Source organism: Furipterus horrens, unplaced genomic scaffold (genome assembly GCF_987537825.1).
Source record: "Furipterus horrens unplaced genomic scaffold, mFurHor1.1.pri manual_scaffold_3, whole genome shotgun sequence".
Lineage (NCBI taxonomy): Eukaryota > Metazoa > Chordata > Mammalia > Chiroptera > Furipteridae > Furipterus > Furipterus horrens.
The window spans coordinates 190,437,976-190,459,759 of NW_028327173.1; the positions used below are offsets into that span (position 1 = coordinate 190,437,976).

The following is a 21,784-nucleotide window of genomic DNA, read 5'->3' on the forward strand; positions in this document are numbered from 1 at the left end:
TCCAATTTATTGGGTCTGGAGGGTGGGGGCAAAAATCTGTATTTTAAAAAGAATTCCAAATGATTTTGTTTTGACTTCCCAGATTGGGAACCACTGTATAAGACACCATCATTACTTCCCTTAGAAAGCTTGAGTCCCTAATACTTTTCCTTCTAGACCCAAATCAGGCCTGTTTTCCTCTCTCCCAAGCTTATCTTTGGTTGGAAAAGAATTGGTACCACCTGCCAGTGCTTTTGTTTGCCATGCCCAGAGCACTTTCGGGAGGGTGGGGGATGTTGGGAAATGTGTAATTATACAAATCAGGACACATCTAAGTGTTTATAGTGGTTACTTCTGGATGGCAGGTGATTTATTTCCCTTGTTTTTTATTTCCAAATTTTCTACAGTTTCTTATGTAGTAAAACAACATCAAATTAACGTTTAAGACTTATGAGAACAGACATCCTCTGCTCTTGCCAAACTGCACAAACACTTGCCCCACCCATTGGCTATCTGTGCAAGTGGCAGTGCCCCCTGCTTGGCACAGTGAACAGCAACCAGGGAAGCGTGACAGGCCAACAGACCTGGGACAGACCAGAATTCCCAGTGGACATTCTACCCTGAGTTGACTGCTTCTGAAGGAATTTCTGGGAAAATGCAAAAAACATCTCTACTCCTTAGTCATTTTAAACATTTATTTATTTACTGTACAAAATATTTACACTATCACTGCAACTGTCTGGCCCTTTTGCCTGGCCTGACAAATTTGCAGCAGGGCTTGGTCTCTGAAGTCCCAGAAACATGCCGATATTCTCCTTGGTGTTCACTTGGTGTCTGGTCTCCTTCAAAGACACTGAAATGCCTGGAGGTTAGCTGACCCCCAAAGTACCTGGGTCACAAGGGCATAAATAAAAGAATTGACCAAAATAAGAAATGTGAATATAAAATTGCCCAAGAAGTGAAAGACACTATTCCTTTTCTCTGACATACTGTACCTTTCCCCCACATTGGCTAGTACCAAGGCAGAATTAGGAAAAAAAAAAAAAAAAAAAGGTAAAAGGCCAAAAAGAGCAGAGATATATTTGAACAGAGTTAGGAGAGAGTAAACTGGAAGAATAGAAAACCACAGCAGTACCAAAGGGTTTTGTTAAACAAAGACCCTGGGGCTAAGGACCACAGGGACGCAGCTGTCTCCTGGGCAGCAGTGGTGCCCAGGATGCTTTGAAAAGTGCTACGACTAGAGCTGAAAATGAGAGGTCTAGCCAAGAAAATCAGATCGAGCTCCAGCGTTAGCATGTGGAGGGCTGCTGGAAGGGAGAATGCAGAGTCCAGAAGAGGAGTAACTAACTGCCAAAGACAGCAGAACCAGCCCACGGGCCCCAAGGTGGGAACTCCTCTCTGGGCTGGAAGGGCAGCATCGTGTTTCCCAGGGCGATGGCGAAGCCTGCCTGTGCGTATCCCCTGGGAACATGTGGGGGCGAGCAGCAGCACCGTGTCCTGGTCCCTGAGAGCAGTGACCGTGTGGCTTGGAGGACCATGGTGTAGAGGCCCTGATGCTGGATCCTGGACCCCAAGAATGAGTGAGGTCAGCACCCACACCAAGAAGGACAAACGACAACTGTGAGGGAGTGAGGTCCAGCAGGAACGGCAGCAGCTCAGGAGGGTCTGTTCCTCATGACCCTTGGGGACAGGAGGGCTCAGACGCGCTGCCAGGAGGCCAAGGCACTGCCACTAGGCCTGCCCCCTCTGGATTCTGCGTACTTGCTGGTTTGGGCGATAAGGATGGCTTGTAATATTCTCAGAGGGGAGTGTACCGTTGAGAATGGGAGCTTGCAGCAAAGCCTTCTTTAAAAAAAAAACCTGGGGAAGTTGATGAAATTTTGAGTCTTGAAATGTTTTCATTCAAATCATGATGAAAAAGGATGTTGCCATCGTCCAAGAGACATCAGCAGGTTCTCCTCAATCATCACGTACAGTGAACCCAATATACCTTCCTCCCTCCTTAGTTCCCCTTGCTGGTAACTGATGGAGTAAAGGGATGCAACTGGGACAGCTAAGTGTTTACTGCCCGATGTAGCCTCTCTATCTATGTTCCCAGTGTCCTGACCCCAAGGACGTGTGATAAGCATTTAAACTACTGGCCCCTTTTCCCTTGCCTCAGTGCTGCCAGAGAACACCAAGCAAAGAGAGAAGCAGGGATCACTGGGATGCTATTCTTACGGTCCCTGTCCCTTGCTCCAACTTCTTCTTCAGTAGAAAGCTCTTAGCAGACTGCATAACTTGGAGGTAGGTGGCGAGGCCCAGCTACCCCTCAGTGTAAAGAACAAACTCAGGGACAAGGATCAGTAGACTTCAAGCCAGCCATATGCCTAGACATGCCCCAAACCTTGAAACAGAATCATACCCAGCAGTGGAGGCCACAGCCCAACTATCTTTCACATGCTTAGGTCTGTTTTTCTCACGGGCTCAAACTCAAGAAAAAGCTTAGAGAGTTCTGTAGGGATTAATGATCATTCTCAGAAATGCCTGCAGGGAGAGCTCCTTTTCCAGTTCAGACACCACAGACAACATCCTTTTGTGCTCTCAGTCCCCATTAGAGGTAGTCCAGTGCCACTACCTCTGCCTGCCATTGTGCAGAGGGACAAAACTAAAGACTGCGCCTGTGGGCCACTTATCTGTGCTTCCCCTGGCTCCCGATGAGAAGAGGCATAATAGCCCTGCCCACATGAAGGACTCACAGACCTCAGGTCAAGTAATGAGAGCCCCAGAGGGGACCTGAAGGACCATAGCAGAGGAGGTGGAGCAAGGTGAGGACACCAGCTTCCCAGTGAGAGCTGAGCCCTTTTTTTGTAATCTCCTTCAGCCAAGGCAGCTCCCGCTACTGAGATCTTCTAAGAACCAAGTGGAATTACAGCAGCACAATCCTCTTCTGGTCCTCTTTGTGTGACTGAACCAGTAGCTCAGGTTACGTACTATGCCAAAGTGGCCTGTGGGGGGGTGGGCAGGGAGGGGGTGAGGGAAGGACAAGGCTTGTAGGTGACCAAGTACTCCAGACACTGGGCAGCATGCAGCAGCTTCTGGCTGACGGTTACGTGGTATGTTAGCATCAGTGGTTACGACGTCTGTTGCGTGCACCCAGATGCTCCAGAAAGCACGGGAGCTGAGAGGAGAGCAGGCGGAGGATCAGAGCATGCCGAAGCCCTCGCAGCCCTCGCTGATGGCCAGCTGCAACATCCTGTGCACCTCTTCATACGAGTCATACGTAGGGAGGCACAGCTGGTTAAAACTGGAAGGGCAAAGGGAGAAGTGATTAACTCGGAAACACTGGCAAGGGCCAGACAGATACTCTCCCGTGACAGCATGCACTGGGCAGTCAGACACCTACCACGTGTGTGCAGTTGGTAGCGTGCTGTGGGTCGGCGCAGCAATAATCTGAAATGAGGGACAGAGGGCAGCAAAGCCTCCTGGTGGCAGCTGAGAGGAGCCTGTTGTGAACTGAAGCAGCCGAGCCAACTCCTCCTGGGTCAAACTGGAAACCACGGTCCAAAACCACCTCATGACCTGGCAGGAAGAGCACAAGGCTGGCATCACACCAGTATGTAGCCCACAATTTGACCTGGGGGGTTGGGAGAAGCAACAGGACACTCCGAAGTGGGGTTGTGCACCAGTTACTGCTCTATGAGAACACAGGGAGGAATGGTTAGGACCGGCGAATTCTTTAGGAGTTTGTGCTCTCACATAGTCAGGAGGGCAGTGGCCAATTGTGTGGTTGCAGTTCTCCCACTTTCCATGCACTGCTCCTGTGGCGGTCGGCATGACAGCCAACAGGGACCACAGCTCCCTTTTGCCTAAACAACCATCTGTCTTTCCCACACATATTTTTCCCCAGTGGACATGTCTACGTCTGACTCAACTTTTTTCTTCTGAAACTTTTCTTTACAACATGACACAAACCAACTGAAAAAAATGTGATCCACTTACCTTTTCTCTGAAATGCCATGAGCCACCAACAACCACTGCATGGGCTTTGAAGTCAGAAACACTGATGTCCCCAGTCCCACACATCAGTAGCTGGAGAAGATAGTAAGGTGTTAGTTACTGGGACAGTCAGAGGGACAAAGACCCAGCATAATGTCAATAACTTACGTTAATATGCAAAAATGTGGAATAAAGAAAACACCAGGAAAAAGATAAAAGATGAAGTCACAATGCCAGAATACTGCTTTAGGAAAATCAATTATAACAGGCCAATGGTTCCTCACACAGCTTTAAAAAATATTTAGAGAAATGCCTGTGGCCTTACCCTAGACTTACTGAATCAGAATCTCTAGTAGAAGTGGATGATGACTTGTGTATTTTGAAAGTTTCCCAAGTGTTCCTGATGTGCACACCTAATTAAGAACCGCTGCTGTGGATTATTTTGAATTGGAAACAAAGGACAAAAAGGGAACTAAGTTTATTGAGTCTGCTCTGGACACAGCCTGGAAATTCCAGGGAGAAAAGCAGGCTCTTTCCCTTTGACGAAGACCCTCAGTCCCATTGACAAGTTTGTCAGATGGCCTTTCCTATTCCCCAGGATCCACCCTGTTGTGAATTGAGCTTTTACTACCTTCCTTCCCTTCAGGCCTCTACTTGATCAGATAAATTAAAAAGCATGCCAAAAAATGAGAACATTAATGAGATCAGAGCCCTAAACATCTTGTTCATGTCCTAATCTGGTTCAGGATCCTGTCTGTTACTTGGCAGACTGTGAGTACTCATCCAATAGCTATAAGAATGATACATCCTAATCAAGAGATAAGAAAAGCTCAATTAAGCCTCAGAAGCCTTGGTTCCTTCAAAAAGAACTTGTTAAGCTAATGAATAACTAAAAGCAGCATGTGTAACAAATGTAAGACTTTGTCCTTCCTTCTTACTCATTTTTACAAATTGTTTTAAATGCTTTGCTTCATGATTTAAAAAAAAAAAAAAAAAAAAATACCAGTAGCTATTCCTCAGCCCCAAAAATAACAGCACTAGTTTTCTATCAGAAAGGCTGAGAGATAGTTAATCTTGTTTAGATTTCATTTCTAAAGGTATAAAATGTGATGCAAATTGCATAAGGCTTTGATTCTTGTTCTTGAAGACAGTTCAGTTCATAAGACTAAGAATTGTACAAGACCACCTAAAACTTTTTTGTTTTCTCATATTTAAAGAACTTTCTCCCTACAGTTTGCGAAAACATACTCTCCCTAAGGGCCATGGGAAGCTGAAACTAATAATTTGCATTACATGCATCATCTGTGAGCAGCAGGTAAAAAAAAACAAAACAACTGATTCTATTTTTTGCCCACACCTGATATGAACTTTAATTTTGCTACTTATAAAATGTCATTTACCATCTTAGAGCCATTTTTTGGTTGTTACAGGATCTGAAATAAGAATATAGTAATGGTATAGCGTTGTGGCCCCAAACTTTGACGTATGTCACATCTTTTGATTTGCCTCCTTCATTAGAACACAGCGGATGAGGGCAGGGACTTTGTCTTATTCACTGCTAGCTCCCCAGGGCTTCAAATGAATACGGCATACAGAAGGCACTCAATAAGTAGTCCCTGAACAAATAAATTCTATTATTCCCTAAATCATCTTTAAATGTCGAAGACCATATATGATACCAATATTCTTTAGTACTCACTCAACCAGTATCAATAATATTTGATAAATAAGTGAATATTAATAATTACTCTTGAAAGTAATTAGTTATTTGCTGGTTTCTAATTTTTACTTTCTAATTTTTTAAATGCTAAAGAACAGGTCAATACATGGGAAGAGTGAGGAAAGTGAAACCAATTCTTGCATAAAGGGCTTTCTTATCACGTCTTATAACAGAAAATACAATAAGCTAGTTCCTGTGGGCGTGCTAAAACAGTGAGTCAGGAACGGGGGTTTGTGATTACAAGCACTTACCTCAAGCTCATTTTCATCAAAAATAGCCAAAAGGTTCTCAGGGACCAACTCATTCAGGCCTGAAACAAAGTAGCCCAGTTAGAACCATACCCACACCATAGATATAGGTATTTTCATCTCAAAGATAAGAGTAGACAAAATCTCACCTTTTAGGAAATGTTCCACCTCCTCTTTTACTTGACTGGCCAGCCGATATTGGGCCAGCAAGTTTAGATAGAAGATTTTATTTGCATTGGTGACTGGAGTTTGAGCTCCACCTGTCATAAGTTCTACAACCTAAGAGACAAAAGACAGTTACAGAAAATAAAGCTACATGGAAGTCCAACATATGAAGTTATAATGAAGTGGTGCTCATCCAGACAGGTAGGAGGGGCAAAGCCAGGGCGGAGATATCAAGCTGTGCTGGTGGCAGCAGCTGCAGCGATGGTGGTGGGACAGCGGTAAGCACAGACACTCGTATTTAAAAAGAGATGAAAAACACCTGGGGAGCATCCCCAGATGCAGACCAGACCCGTCAACTTGTGATTCCAACGCCGGGGAAGGTAGACTCCCATTGCCTCAGACTGTGAGGGTCAGAGGGGGTGGGGATGGAGGAGGAGCTTCCCAGTCTCTCAGCAGAGAGTGAATGGCAGGAATCCATCTTGGATCCCCGCCCCCACACAAAATGCCACAGTGTGGTGAGAAGGGTCGCCCGGTAGTGAGAAGTGCACCAGGCTCCACCCCCTATAGCGTAGGAGGTGTGACAGCCCTGCCCAGAAAGCAAAGGTAAACACAAACTATCAGGATGGCACAGATCATGATAGAGATCCTGGTGACACAGCTGACCAGCCAGCAAATATCTGATCCAATGGATCAACAGATAGGAAATCTTTCTGAGGCACAGTTCAGAGCTTTGGTTATATGAATGCTTACACACCTAACAGCAGATCTTAAACAAGACAGGGAAGGAACAGAGGCTAGTCCCACTGAAATGAATGAAAACATATACAAAACTAGTGGTAAGGGAAAGAAAACCAGGGATCAAATCAACAAATCGGAACATAGGGAAGGAACAAACAGTCAACCAGCGTAGAAAGAGGAAACGAAAAGTGACGAAAATGAGGAGAGGCTCAGAAATCTATGGGACAGCTATAAGCGGGCCAACATCTGAATCACAGGGTTGCCAGAAGGTGAAGAAGAACTAGAAATTGAAAAATTATGTGAAAAAGTAATGAAACAGAACTTCCCTAACTTGGGGAAGGACTTACAGGTCCAGGAAGCACAGAGAGTTCCAAATAAACTGGACCCAGGGAGAACCACTCCAAGACACATTATAATCAAAATGTCAAAAATTAAAGATAAAGAGAGAATATTAAAAGCAGCAAGAGCGAAGAAGAGAATTATGTACAAAGGGGTCCCAATAAGACTATCAGCTGATTTCTCAAAAGAAACTCTGCAGGCAAGAAGGGACTGGCAAGAGATACTCAAAGTAATGAAAAGCAAAAACCTACAACCACGAATACTCCATCCAGTGAAGCTGTCATTCAGAATAGAAGGGCAGAGAAAGTGCTTCCAGGACAAAGTAAAACTGAAGGAGTTAATCAGATCGAAACCACTGTTATATGAAATATTAAAGGGACTTGTTTAGGAGAAAGAGGATCAAAACTATGAACATTAAAATGAAAACTGTATCACAAGAACCAACAACAGAAGCTAGGGAATCAAAATAAAGGCAAACTAAGGAGGCAACGAGAGTGGGAAAAGAATTACAGGTATGGGGAACATTTTGGGGGGGAGGTCAGTGGGGAGGGAGAAGGGGGAAAGGGAGGGATATGGTACAGGAATTAAGAAACATGGTAGGAGGGAGTGGAGTAGACAGGAAGATGTTGAGAAAACTATATGCACAACCAATAGGCATGGACTAGGGTGGGGGACAACTGGAGGGAAGGGGTTTACTGGATGGAGGGGAACAAAGGGAAAAGAAATTGGGACAACTGTAACAGCATAATCAATAAAGCATATTTAAAATTTAAAAAAAAGGCAAAAGACAGACAGGGAGAGGCTGTGGATGAGAGTTTATAAGATGATATCTGCCTGGTATGTCCCAGGCACAGCATTATTGAAGTCCACCACAGTCACAATTTTCTGCTGTGTATCCAGCTTCCCAACACACTTCAGGGTTCCTACCACTACCGCTGCATTCTACTAGCTATTTCTAAAGTGGCTGAGCGAGTCTTCTCTGACCTGATCAAATAGTGGTGATACAATAGGAATATATTATGGTTCCTTGTTAGCAATATTTTAATGTCTGTATGATCCAAAATAAAACCATTACTGACCTCTTTTCTTAAACCCCTGAGCCAACTGAGAATAAATAAAGCCAAATAAGCAGTGAAGAAGTCTTTTTAGGTCTCAAATTCTACGATGGGTCTCTCACATTTCCCTTACAGTCCCACAACGGTCACAGAGGATATGTGATTAGCAATACAATGGTATCAATCAGTGGTCTGTTTTTCAGTCATTGCTGTTTTGCTTTCAATTTTACTGTGACTTTAGCTTCATATTTATCATTTGATATTAATTCTATAACGTAAACAGATCACATCTGCATCAGAAATACTTTTGGCCAATACTTTTATAATAAAAGATCTAAAATTATACAGGTACAGTGTTAATGTAAAAGTCATCCATGTCATCACCACTAAAGTTGAGGTAGGCACTGCCATCCCTTCCAAAGCTCCTTGTGCAGTGACACTTCATTATCACTAAGTTCTTTTTTTACTGGAGACTACTGTAGAACAGGGGGGATAGGTGGGCTCATGTGTCTTTTGCTTCACTCAAATGGGCCAAGACCATAAGTGTGGGATGCAAAGCTCTAAAGCTATGCTGCTCAACATGGCTACCACTTAGCCATAGCTAATGACTTATATTTAAGTTAATGAAAATAAAATACAATGAGAAATTCAGTTATTTGGTCACACTAGCCACATTTTGGGTGCTCAAAAGACAGACAGCACACAAACAGAGAACATTTCCATGACTGCAGAAAGTTCTATTATACAGTGCTGCTCTGGAAGAGGATGGGAATCATGGGACCCACAGGCTCTGCTCCCCTTTCTTACCTTTTCCAATTGACCTGATTTGTTATATTTCTCTTCTGCAAAAACCAGCTCCATCTCACTCATGTCATTGTTAAGGATGAAACAAACTTTAGATTTGTAGAATTCTGGGTCATCTGTTTCAAAGTACTGAGGAGACAGAAAGACACAGAAAGAATGTGACTACTCTTACCCAGAAATAAAATTCATAATTGCTTGGAACCACTGACCCCTTCAACCGTAAGAATAATTAGCTCACAGTGGAGAACCTCGAGTTAATGGCCAGGAGCCTTAGTAGAAAAGATACACCTCAGACATTACCTTGTAATGCATACGTAGTCCTATGATTTGGGCCAAAAAAGAACGGGTGAAGCGAGCACGGACCAACTGCTTGTAGGCTCCTCCTAGAGAGGACTCATAGAGACACTTGCCCACGAGCCGCCCTGCAAACTCATACATCTTCAAGCGCAGGTAAGTGGGTCGGTTAGGGTTGGGGTGCACCTGACAAAGAAAGACATTAAAAGACTCTGGGCCATTTTTCTTTCAGCCTAATTCTGGAAAGACCCTCTCTCCCAACTCCATCCCAAAGAAGCAAGAATTTCAGTATTAGATCAAAGAGCCCATCCAAATGGTGTTGGTCTTTTGGTAGCCACTGCTGAGTAATTCAGAGTGACTAGAGCAGCGGTTCTCAACCTGTGGGTTGCGACCCCTTTGGGGGTCGAATGACCCTTTCACAGGGTCACCTAAGACCATTGGAAAACACACATATAATTACATATCGTTTTTGTGATTAATCACTGTTTTAATTATGTTCAATTTGTAACAATGAAAATACATCCTGCATATCAGATATTTACATTACGATTCATAACAGTAGCAAAATTACAGGTATAAAGTAGCAACGAAAATATTTTTATGTTTGGGGGTCACCACAACATGAGGAACTGTATTATAAAGGGTCGCGGCATTAGGAAGGTTGAGAACCACTGGACTAGAGAATAAAGGGCAAAGGTGGACTTACATTAGGCTGAAGAACCTCACAGTAAGTTTGTGGCTTCATCTGACTGAATATGAAAGTTAATCAGTGGATGAGGTGATGCTTTTTCCCTAAACCAGATCTTCTTTTAGCCAAAGTCTATTTCTTTACTTCTGACACCTCTGCCTAGTCAAAGCTCTAGTACAGAATTCAAGAACTTCAGGTCTATTTTGAGAAAGTGGTTTAATTATTATTATAATTAGTAGAATAGCCGCCCTGGCTGGTTTAGTTCAGTGGATTGAGCGTCGGCCTGCGAGCTAAGTGTCGCTGGTTCGATCTTCCAGTCAGGGCACATCAGAGAAGGAAAACTCTGACTCCAAAAAACCTCCGCTGCCTTGTGGCATACCTCTTCAGGGGAAAGGCTAAGGGAGTAAACCCCGACAGAAAATCCGGAGCCGGAGTCCCTAAGGCGGTTTGACGTTGTAGTCAACACTGGCAACTCTTGCGGCGCACCTGAAGCCAAGCTGTATTGACTCCGTCTTTCCCTTGGACCCTTCAGCTGCGAAGAGAGGGGGGGTCTGCTGCATGGGCAACAGCAGACCCTCCATATCACCCTGCCCAGGCTCTGTAGCTTCAGCTTCACTGGAGAGGACACTCCAGCGTCATCGCAAGATGTCGATTCAACACGGGAGGAGACAGATACCGTGTCACTCCCGAGTCGGACTGCACAGCCATTCTCGGCGGTGCAGATAGACTCTTAAGAAGCTACACCATCGTCTCTCGAGACGGACGGCTGCCGACGACGAGTAGAATAGCCATTGCATTATAATGGTTTTTGGTCAAATATTTATCTATCTGCATTTTCTCTTGTTTTAAAGATGAAATAATGAAGGCAAAGAGGAGGGAGACAATCTGATTAGTTCATATTGTAGGTATCAAAATTAAGAACAGGACATAGGTTGTCAGATTCTCAGGACAGGTTCATAACCTCAAACCCGTTAGTCTATTCCATTATAACATAATTTACATGGTCCACCCACCCACAAGGAAGTCATAGACTCACTAGAGCTTGGTTGTTGTCACTGAATCGGGTGAAGAGCTGACTGGTGGTATCAAACAGTGCTTTGCAGATTAGCTCAAACCATTCCCGGCGAGGCCCTCCCCAGTCCAGAGCTGAAAAGTATAATAAAAATAAAACATGACTCTGGCCTACTACCCCTTATCATGTTTGTTCATTAATTCATTATTTTATACTCTCCATACTCCCTCCATTCCACTACCTTAGTGTTTCCCCTTTCAACCTACCTAAAATGTGAACTTGCTTTGAGATCCCACCCCTTTCTATAGGATTAAAGGTCACTAAGCTAATACCTCCTAGTGTGGAAACACAATACATCAGAGATCCCAGGAAATGGACATTTCTCTTAGTTCTACAAAGGTTAAAAGTTTGCCCTTCTAGCTCAAAGAATTCTCCAAATCCCTGTGTGTCTGTGCTCTATGAGATCCACCAAGTCATCTGGCCAGTAAATACCACCCTTTTTATCTTGACTCATGATTTTTTTTTTTTCCCTTGGAAAAAGAAGCTGGGGAGGGTTTAAGGGGATTTTGCTTTTTTGAGAGGGGGTAAGAAGGAGAATAGGAGTGAAGAGGAGAGCTTAAAAAGAGGAATATGACATTTCAAAGCTCACCTTCTTCATCCTGGAAAACCACTTCAAAGTTCTTGCTCCAATCAGAGATGGAAAAATTCCGAGTGGCCTTCAGAGACTAAAAAGCAATGAAAGGAAGAAAAGTATCAAAACACTGGCTGGCACCTCTTGGGTGTTAAGGACAAAAACACAAGAATAATGCTATCTGTTGTCCACTAGTTCTTGGAGGCAATCTATTACTCATAAATAAGCTTTAATAATACCATCTTGTATTTTAAATGTATGTAGCTCCAAAAGAAATTTAAGGTTTTAAAAAATAATCTAATTCATCTTTACACCATTGTGCTTTGTTGAAAACTTGAAGCTGGTTTTTCTTTTTACAGTCTTCAGTTTATTAATAAGAGAACACTTAAAGAACTAAAAATGACTCAGATTAGTAAGCTGTCAGCAAGAGAACCAAGCAGTCCTGGTTTTCAGTTAAGTGCAAGTCTATTTGCTAGACGTCTTTATCCAAAGACTAGGTTCAGACAGGGAGCCACACCACATGGAGAATGTGGCTGAGAAAAGGGGTTTCCAGTCACACCGACCAGAGCCAAACATCACAAACACATTTTGGCCTGCAACCAAGCCTTCTCATTCTTGGAGAATGTAAGAACTGTGCCAGTGTCTGTGCAGTGGAGACAGACACACATCAGGTGTTCCTTTTCCATCAGACCAGAATGACAACAAAAATCATTGCCTTTTAATCCTACAAGAGCTCTCTAGTCCAGAGATTCAATAACAAGAACTTTCTTCTGTGACCACTACTTACACCTGCCTACACAGGAGTTCCATGAGTTTATTAAGGAACTAACTAGTTCAGTACAGATTCTAAAGTCAATGTGTCAACCCATCTCTCTCCTCAATAGTATACCTCCCACAAATCTGCCCCAAACTTAGTATAATCAAACAGAAGAGTAGCCTTTAACAGATATGCTTAAAGAGCAAGGAAATTTGGGTTTCATGAAAAATTTAACCTGCAGAATAGAACCAAACACCGCAAGAGGTTTCTAGTTGGAAAACTGTGATAACTATTGACAGAGATGAAACTTGACTCACCGATTCCAACAAGGCATGTCTGCTGACCTTCAGGGTGACTTTGGAATGTGGTCTTTTCATATGTACCTGCCGAAGCTCTCGCTGGAAAAAGTTCACCTTGTCCTGAAAGGTCTCGGAGCCTCCTGAGGAGCAGCAAGATTCATCATGATGACAGCCTTATTACAAGACATCTGTGAAGGCCACCTCTACACCCTCAGACACCCACAGCAGCTAGGGTCATTGCCTTCCCTATCAAAATCCCTGCCCAACTTTACCGATGTTCTTATGGAGGGAGCGGATGAAAGTGGCTGCTAGGATGTTCCTCTCCTTGCAGCTGAGCTCCACAGGAGGTTGAATGCCATCATCCACCACCAGGGTAAGGAGCTTATGGACAGGGTCAGGGCCAAGGTACGAAAACTAGCAAAGGGAGAAAAAAAAGTTAATCTACAAAACCCTCAAATCCAGCAAAAACCATCCACACCCCCACCCTGCTGTACCAACCAACAAAAAGCCTGTTTTCTCCAAACGAGTACCTACCAGGAGCATATCTCCTTGTTTTCCCCTCAGTGCTCTACAATTCAAAATTTATTTTAAATTATTTGAGTCACAGAGACTGCCTTTAGTAAGGAACACAGGCAACATTACAGACCTTCCAACAAAGAATGGATGAAAGTAATAAGGATACATAAAATAGCAAATGACAACCTAAAGAGACTGGGAAAAACAGATGGAAGAAAGTGATTTGCCTGTAGATTCCAAAGCTCAGAAAAATTAAAAAAAAAAATTTCCATATGAGAATACTGACTCTAAAAGAGCTTCAGCACACTGGAACACCAAGCTGGGAGCAAAATTACCGACACCCTCTCCATTAACTTAGTTTTAGGGGAAAAGATAACTGTTGAAATATTCTGACTTGCTTCTAAATTCCTGATTCTGTAGGCACATGTCTTTCAGGACATCTATATTCTCCACGCCATTTCACGAGGACATCACAAAAACGCTGACATATTCCAGAGTTGAAGTCTGCTCTGCACGAGCCACATGTAAGATTCCACTTACTTTGGTTCCCGGGCACACCCGGAAGGTGTAAAGGCGCCAGGGAATGATCTTCAGGTAGAACTCCTTCACTGAGAATTGCTGGATGACCAACATGCAAAAATGAAGTGAATGATAAGTAAAAATGCTCTATTTGGGGATTGTAACTCAAACATCAGAGTCCCTATACACTTTTCATGATAACCTTTTCCCTCTATGGACAAAAAGGACTATTTAAGTCAGTACTGCAATCAAATAAATAACATCACCCTATCGAAATAGACAATTTCACACAGAGACATTTCATAATCTTAACACTCGTGTCTTCCTACCATTTGTAAACACCTGAGCTCAGGTTTTCACTTTATGAGTAGAGAACATTTCACCTAGAAACAATCAAAATCTACTTCTGCTCAGCTCAGTGCTGCTCAGAGAGACTTCCTCCAAGTCAATGGACAGGGAACAGCAGTGGCCCATACCCGCTGCTTTATCCCTATCTGAGTGGTGTTAATGATTGGCCAGGGAAGAGGGAGCAGGGGATAGAAGGATCTCTTTATGCCATTTACAAAAAGAAAAAAACAATGCCATAATTTTTTAATCTAAAAAAAACTGTTACCTGAATATGTAGAAGGTCAATGTTTTTCTTGATTTTTAAAAACCCTTCATTAAAGAAAATTTCAGACAACTACTAACGGAACAAGTATAATGAACCCATCACCAGCTTCAACAATTACCAATTCATAATGAATCTTGTTTCATCTCTACCCACGAGTTCCCTCATTACCACTACTACCACAGGCCAAATTAAGGCTAGATTTTTAAATGATGAATGGTACATAGCAAAGTGTTCTGAAGGAGAACAGAATTAGAACTCAGTTTTGATTACAAGATTAAAGGGATGTAATGGGATGTTTTAAGGGTCTATTTTTCTGAGGTTTAAATAAATAAGCTAAACACAAATATTAAGAAGAAAATTCCTAACACAAAGTACCTCTTAACTCAGGGGTCTTGGGAATTGGGAAGTTCACTTCCTTGTCTCTGCCAAAATTTCTGTTCCAACCCTGTAGCCTGATGGTGACATCTATTTATTGTGGTTTCACAAATCACAGAATGAAAGACTAGATTGTTTTGAAACAACACAGAGGGACGACAGTAATTTTTATACTATGAGAAATTTTTAATGGTTAAAGTTGCTTTCTTTAAAACTCTAGGAGCCATGTATTGAAAAATCTTCCCAGAGCACTCAAAAAGCAGAAGGCCACAGGTTCTCCAATGCTCCAAGGCATGTAGAATCCCTATACAGAGATTTAATCTAGTCCAGACCAAACATTTGCAGCAGATGAGTTGGCACAATCTGCTGCTTAACTTTAAAGTCTTTCTTCTTAAATATTTTATTTATTTATTTTTAGAGGGAAGGGAATGAGGGAGAGAAACATCGATGTATGAGAAAGATTAATTGCTTCTTACACACCCCCAACTGGGGGACCTGACCTGCAACCCAGGCATGTGCCCTGACTGGGAATTGAACTGGTGACATTTCGGTTCACAGGCCTGTACTCAATCCACTAAGCCACACCAGCCAGGGCTCTGCTGCTTAACTTTAAGTAGCCTCTCTTAGTATCCTAGAAACCCACCACGTCAATGACCTTGGCTCTGATTCTCAGACAACTTTGTGGTTTTTGCTACCAAATACCAATTACATGCAGGTTCCAGCAGGGAGATTTTGAGGCAAGAATGGAGTTCCAACCTTTGGTGACACATAGCAGTACACCTTCTTCGGTTTCTTCACCTTCTCAGGGGTGTGACATTCAGAAGGTGAGTCTTCGTCTTCCTCCTCAACAGCTGTGGAAGGCCGGCGCTGGGAAGAGCTCATGTGCATGGGTGGAAGGTGCCATGGTGTGCTGGTGCAGTTGGTAGAGTTATAAAGATAAGCCTCAAAGTAAATGCTCACTCCCGAGGTAGACACATTGCGTTCAACAATATTCTTCTCATTCTCTGAAACAGAATAAGGAATGAAGTTTAGAGTAGGAGTTGGAGGAGAAGAAAAAAATTACCTATCACTAGGCCTTTAGCCCACAGGACTCGGCCCAAATAGCAACTGTTTCTGAGGTCAGTCAGGAGAGTGCAGAGATGCAAAGAACAAATCACAGCTTTTCTTTCAACTCACCACTTAAGACAATAATGTCAAATTCACCATTATTGATTGGCTGATTTTGATAGGAAATGCAGGCATGGAAGCAGCCACGAGAATACAAGGTGAGTCGCAAGAACACCTGGCAGGTTTGCTTGTTGGATGTCACTGATTTCTCAAATGAGACACCAGTATGCTCTTCCTCTTGGGGACCGAGCTATAGGAGGAAAATAAAGTATCATTAAACATATATAATTTTCTCTATTTGCACATTAATTTATTCTTTACAAAGAACTTTCCTATCTATGAGCCAACCTAAGTCTCATAGTTACTAATGAGACAGGTCCTATCAGGTGAAGGAAGGACAGCACCGAGGTCAGGGAGAAGGAGAGAAGAGCTGGAAGTGAATTAGAAAGGGGGAGAATGACGAAGAAAGGAGCACACAGAGAAGGAAGGGAAGCTGCTTACCTCGTGAATGGACAAATTGTAATTGTGCTCGTCTCTCAAGGACGTGGAATTGTTGGTTGGGTTGTCATACTCATCTCGGGGCACTATTTGAAGAGTGTGCGGCTCCCCACAGGTCAAAACAAGAGTAGAAAAATGGCACACAATTTTGGTCTTGGAAGGAACCACCATTCCTAGAATAAAAACAGTGGAATAGGACATCTAGAGAGGTGCTTTCAGGGCAACACATCACTCAGTCAGGGAGTCCTACAGAGCTGGGTCCCAGCCCAACTCCTAGGAATAAACAATACCATTAGGAGGCAGAGAAAACGAAAGAAAACAAAGAGGTTAATTCAAATACACTTTGGAGACTCATTTTTACAAATTCCTAACCACTATGAGCACTAAAAATGAGAAAGAACTTGGAGAATACAGAACTGAGAGTTATGGACACAATGTCTAGAGTCCCACTGGAAATCTACACGTGCGACTGGCCTTAAAACTAAGTGCTAAACAGTCTCAAAACAAACATACCCCTAAGTACTTGGATACAAACCTAACAAAACACACACAGACCTGTATATTGAAAACAACAGGGTGATGATGAAAGAAAAAAGGTCTAAATAAATGGAGGGATGGTCCATATTTATGAACTGGAAGATTCAACACAGTAAAGATGTCAATTCTCCCCAAACGATATAAAGGCTTACCACAATTCTTATCAAAATCTCAGCAAGATATTTTTGTAGCTTTAGACAACATTATTCTAAAATATATATGGAAGGCAAAGGACCTAAAGTAGCTAAAATAATTCTGACATAGAAGAGCAAAGTGGGAAGAGTCAGTTTACCCAATTTCAAGATGCATTATATAGCTACAGTACCAAGACTGTGGTATTAGTGGAGGGACAAACACACGGCTCAATGGAACAGAACAGAGAACCCAGAAATAACCCTCTATACACATGCCCAACTCATCCTTGATAAAGGTACAAAAGCGATGTAACGGCAAAGACAGCCCTTCAACACAACAAACAGGGCTGGAGCAACTGAAGAGCTGTATGCAGAAAAATAAAAATTAAAAAAATACCTTGACCCAAGTCTTATATATAAAAATGAACTAAAAACAGATCATAGCCTTAAATATAAAACTATGTAACTTTAAGAAAAAAATAAGAGCAAATCTTCAGGATCTAGGACTAGTAAAGAGCTCTTGGACACTAAGAGTATGATCTGTAAAAGGAAACACTGATAAAATTGACTTCATCAAAATGAAAAACGTTTGCATTATGAAAGATTAAGAGAACATAGTTACAAACCGCATTATCTAACAAAGGACAGTATATAGAAGATAGAAAAAAATTCCCAAAACTCAATAGTAAAAAAATAAAAAAATCTAATTAGAAAAAGGGCAAAGACATGCACATGAAAAGATGTTCATCATTAACCATTAGAGAAGTGCAAATTAAAACCACCACACTCACCAGAATGGCTGAAGTGAAAACTAGCGACAATACCACATTGCTGAGGATGTGGAGAAACTGGATTATCTATACATTGCTGGTGGGAATGTAAAATGCTACAGATACTCTGGAAGAGAGTTTGGCAGTTTCTTAAAAATACTAATAATTCAACTATCATATGACCCAGCAATTGCATTTCTGGGCATTTACATATACATACATACATATATATATATATATATGTATGTATGTATATAAAGAAAACTTATAACCACACAAAAACCTGTACATAAATGTTCACAGGTTTATTCATAATAGTCAAAACCTGACGAAGACCTAAATGTCCTTCAGCTGGTGAACGGTTAAACGAACTATTGCACATTCACAACATGGAATAAAAGGGAACCAACTACTGACAGGCTCAGCAACCTGGATGAATCTCCAGGGAATTCTGTGAAGCGAAAAGCAGTTATGTAACCAAAAGGTTATACACTGTATGATTCCATTTATTAACATTCTTGAAATGACAACATTTATGAAAATGGAGAGCAGATTAGTGACTGCCAGGGGTTAAGAAAGAGGTGGGTGGGAGAGGAGAAATGGGTGTGGCTACATAAAGGCAACATGAAGGACCCTTGTGGTGATGGAAATGGTGTTTCTTGACTGCATCAATGTCAATCAATTACCTGGCTGTGATATTGTAGAATATTTATAAAATGTTGCCATTGAGGAAAAATGGGTCAAGGGTACAGCAGATCTCTCTGTATTATTTCTCATAACTGCATAAGAATCTACAATTATCTCAAAATAGAGTTTTAGTTTAAAAAATAAAAAAAAAGAAAATTTTATCCTCTGTGACAGCATGGACGGACCTGGAGAACATTATGCTAAGTGAAAAAAGCCAGTCAGAGAAAGACAAATACCATATGATTTCACTCATATGCGAATCTAATGAACAAACTGAACTAAGAAGCGATATAGAGACAGACTCATAGATGGAGAGCAGGGTGACAGTTCTGGGGGCAGGCAGTTAGGGGGTGGAGGGATGGAGCAAAAAGGGAAAAGGATTCATGGACAACAGTGTGGTGACTGCAGAGGAAATAAATGGTAATGGAAAAAATACAATAATAAAAATAATCACCTCTAAAACAAATAAATAAATAAAAGGACCAGTACTTAAGCTTTTCTTCATTGGCAGCCAGGAAGTGGGGTGATGATAATTCGTGTGGAAAGGAGTCTGTGAGTGAGGCATTGAAACAAAGGATGAGATACATGGATAGGGAGCTGGCTCGAGAGCCATCTTGTTCAGAGCCTTCCTCTGTCCTGCGAGAAGGAAAACTGAGGGCTAATCAAGCAAAGATATACAAATCTTCTTAAGACCCCTCTCATTATAGTTTGTCCCCAAAAGGTTCCCAAGTTCCTGCCATTTCTGTAGGTACTGAATGACACCCTCGAAGGACGCCAAGGCAGGAAACACAGGGCAGAGAGAACCTCGACATGCTGAACACATATACTGCAGAAGCAGGAGTCAGGGATTATGCTTCCAGGCTTCAAAGTCCCTGAGCATTCATTATCTGGCATTAAGGATGAGAAGGGGAAAACAGTAGAGATAGAGGCCTCAATTCTGACATACCAGAAGCCTGCACAGACACTCTTCAGTGGGAAGTAAAACACACTCGCAGCAAGGGTGGGATCAGGGTCAAGGTGGTTTTACTTGAAAAGGTTTCAAAAATCGGAAAAATTGACCTTTTGTCTATCCTGGCACCCTCATTACTTAAGAACTTATCAGGCTGATGACACAGCAATTCCATCTTAAAGACATGATAATGTGTGTCCACACAAAAACATATGCAAATGTTCACACAGGCCTATGCAAAGACCCCCAAATGTCCATCGTCCATCGACTGATGAATAGGTAAGCTGTAGCATATCCATACATACAATGGAATACTGTTTGGAAATAAAAAGAAATGAAGTACTGATTCATGCTACAGCATGGATGAACCTTAAAAGCATCTGCTAGGGGAAACAAGCCAGCCACAAAAGTCCACATACACTATGATTACACTTATAGGAAATGTAAACAGTGGAGTCGTAGCCACAGTGCTACGACTGTCCAGGGCAGTATATTACTGATGGCCCACACCCAGGGGGTTTGGGGAAAATGGGAAGCGACTGCTAAAAGGTACAGGATCATGGGGTGATGAAAATGCCCCCAAATTGAATGTGGTGATGGTTGCACAACTCTACGAATTTAAAAACCATTAACTGTATATTTTAAGTGAATAAATTTAGGGCATGTGAAGTAAATCTCAATAAAGGTGTTACTTTTAAAAGGGTGACATTACAAAGATAAAGGGAAAAAAGGACAGAAGGAAGGAAGGAAGAAAGAGAAGAAAAGAACGTACCAGGCTGAAAAATCTTGTAGTAGGGACTGTAGGCCACGTTTAATCCACCAAGCTTCACTGAGATTTCATAACGCCCAGCCTTGCGCACAGTGAAGGCGACCTTGACCACATTGGAACTGGGCTCCTGCAGGACTTCCTGGGTCACTGGAATTTCCACTGCTAGCTCAACGTGAGAGATGTGAACTCTCAGTCCCACAGGCCGATGTGCAGGAAAAGGCTGGCCGTTCTTATAGAATAACTGCAGTGGGAGGAAGAGGAGCACCCATTAGTGAATAGGGGGAGAATATCATCAGCCATCTGACCCAAAGGAGTGTGGGGAGAGAGGAGGCAGCTGGTACAACCCAGTACCCACCCCCTCCTACAGTCCTTCAGACACAGGGAGAAACAAATTCTCTCAACTTCAAAGAAAACCATTAAATCACAAACAAATTCTTAACCTATTTCCGAGGACAGGGGTAAGATATACCAACTTGACATTTGTGAACCACAAATGCTGCCTCCTCTTTTTATTAGGTTATCACTGCTAACCCAAATGTAAAGGTAAGTCAGTGGGTACCACTGGCATGAGTGAATAAAGCACCAGGCAAGGCTAGGGGCCATCAAGCCAAGCATAATGCTGTAGTAAAATCATCACAGAGGGCAGCAAACTTGGTCTAGGGCCAGAGAGTAAATATTTTTGGCTTTATGGGTATACATAGTGATTCAGTTGTGGTTTAATACTCAAGCATGAACACAGCCACAGGCAATACAGGAGGATGAGTGGGTGTGGCTGTGCTCCAACAGAACTATATTTACAGAAACAGGAGGTGTGCCTGATTTAACCCTTGAACCAAAGTTTGCCAATCTCTAGATCTACAACAACACCAACTCTTTTTAGTAATATTTTTCTTAGTTTGAAGAGGCAACGTTAAGCTTTATACTTCTTCAAAGCTAAGCACCCATTAAACCAAAATGATAAGAGAAATTCATGACTCTTCAGATATTAACAATTCCCAAGTTTCTGGGAGGGACTGAAAAACAAAAGAAAAATGTTAACATTCCAGGCAGCACCACCAACAGACTGAACTGAGCTCTGGAAAGCAAGTAACTCAGAAACCCCAATGTGTATGGAGACAGAAACAATCCCTTACATGCACTCGGAAGGCCATGCTGTGGCCCACCTCATAGGGGTCCTTCCAATCCCAGGAGACTTTGCAAGAGCGGGGATCCAGGTAATTTCCCCGCACGTAGTCATAAATAGTCCGGTCCCCTCGGCGCTCACGGTCCTCATTCTGGAGGAAGCTGACTACACGTGCGGCTAGCTCAAAGAGGAACTTAATCGTGAAGAAGAATGCAACCACAGACACTGTGATCCCACCTACGTGAAAGAGAGAACACACAGACAGTTACACATTATAGCTTCTCATTATGGAACAGGCTAGCCATCTCTCAAAAATTAAAGGAAGTCAGGAAAAGATTGTAAGACTTCCAAAGAAACACTGTACCGGGCGTGCCTCTGTGGGTTGAGAGAGGGATTTATACACCAGGGCTCAGACACAACTGGCCTTGGGCCAAATCCCACCCAGTGCCTATTTATGAAAATAAAGTTCACTGGAATGAA

At 42.5% G+C, this 21,784-nt stretch overlaps 1 protein-coding gene across 3 annotated transcripts in view; it reads right to left on the bottom strand.

The window, feature by feature from the left end:
* Window positions 1-660: 660 nt before the first annotated feature.
* AREL1 (apoptosis resistant E3 ubiquitin protein ligase 1) overlaps window positions 661-21,784 on the bottom strand; it is a 38,381-nt gene continuing 17,257 nt past the window's right edge. For 2 of the 3 annotated variants that reach the window (XM_090271161.1, XM_090271160.1), the window contains exons 4-20: window positions 21,315-21,541; window positions 20,185-20,422; window positions 16,339-16,508; window positions 15,907-16,087; window positions 15,487-15,734; window positions 13,764-13,841; window positions 12,980-13,121; window positions 12,726-12,847; window positions 11,670-11,745; window positions 11,045-11,154; window positions 9,327-9,506; window positions 9,030-9,155; window positions 6,075-6,204; window positions 5,929-5,987; window positions 3,961-4,050; window positions 3,365-3,540; window positions 661-3,265 (exon numbers count right to left, since the gene is read on the bottom strand). In XM_090271161.1, the coding sequence (XP_090127287.1) occupies window positions 3,163-3,265; window positions 3,365-3,540; window positions 3,961-4,050; window positions 5,929-5,987; window positions 6,075-6,204; window positions 9,030-9,155; window positions 9,327-9,506; window positions 11,045-11,154; window positions 11,670-11,745; window positions 12,726-12,847; window positions 12,980-13,121; window positions 13,764-13,841; window positions 15,487-15,734; window positions 15,907-16,087; window positions 16,339-16,508; window positions 20,185-20,422; window positions 21,315-21,541 (2,456 nt within the window). In that variant the 3' untranslated portion in view covers window positions 661-3,162. The remainder of the gene's footprint in view (window positions 3,266-3,364; window positions 3,541-3,960; window positions 4,051-5,928; window positions 5,988-6,074; window positions 6,205-9,029; window positions 9,156-9,326; window positions 9,507-11,044; window positions 11,155-11,669; window positions 11,746-12,725; window positions 12,848-12,979; window positions 13,122-13,763; window positions 13,842-15,486; window positions 15,735-15,906; window positions 16,088-16,338; window positions 16,509-20,184; window positions 20,423-21,314; window positions 21,542-21,784) is intronic. The other variant, XM_090271162.1, reaches the window with a different exon arrangement.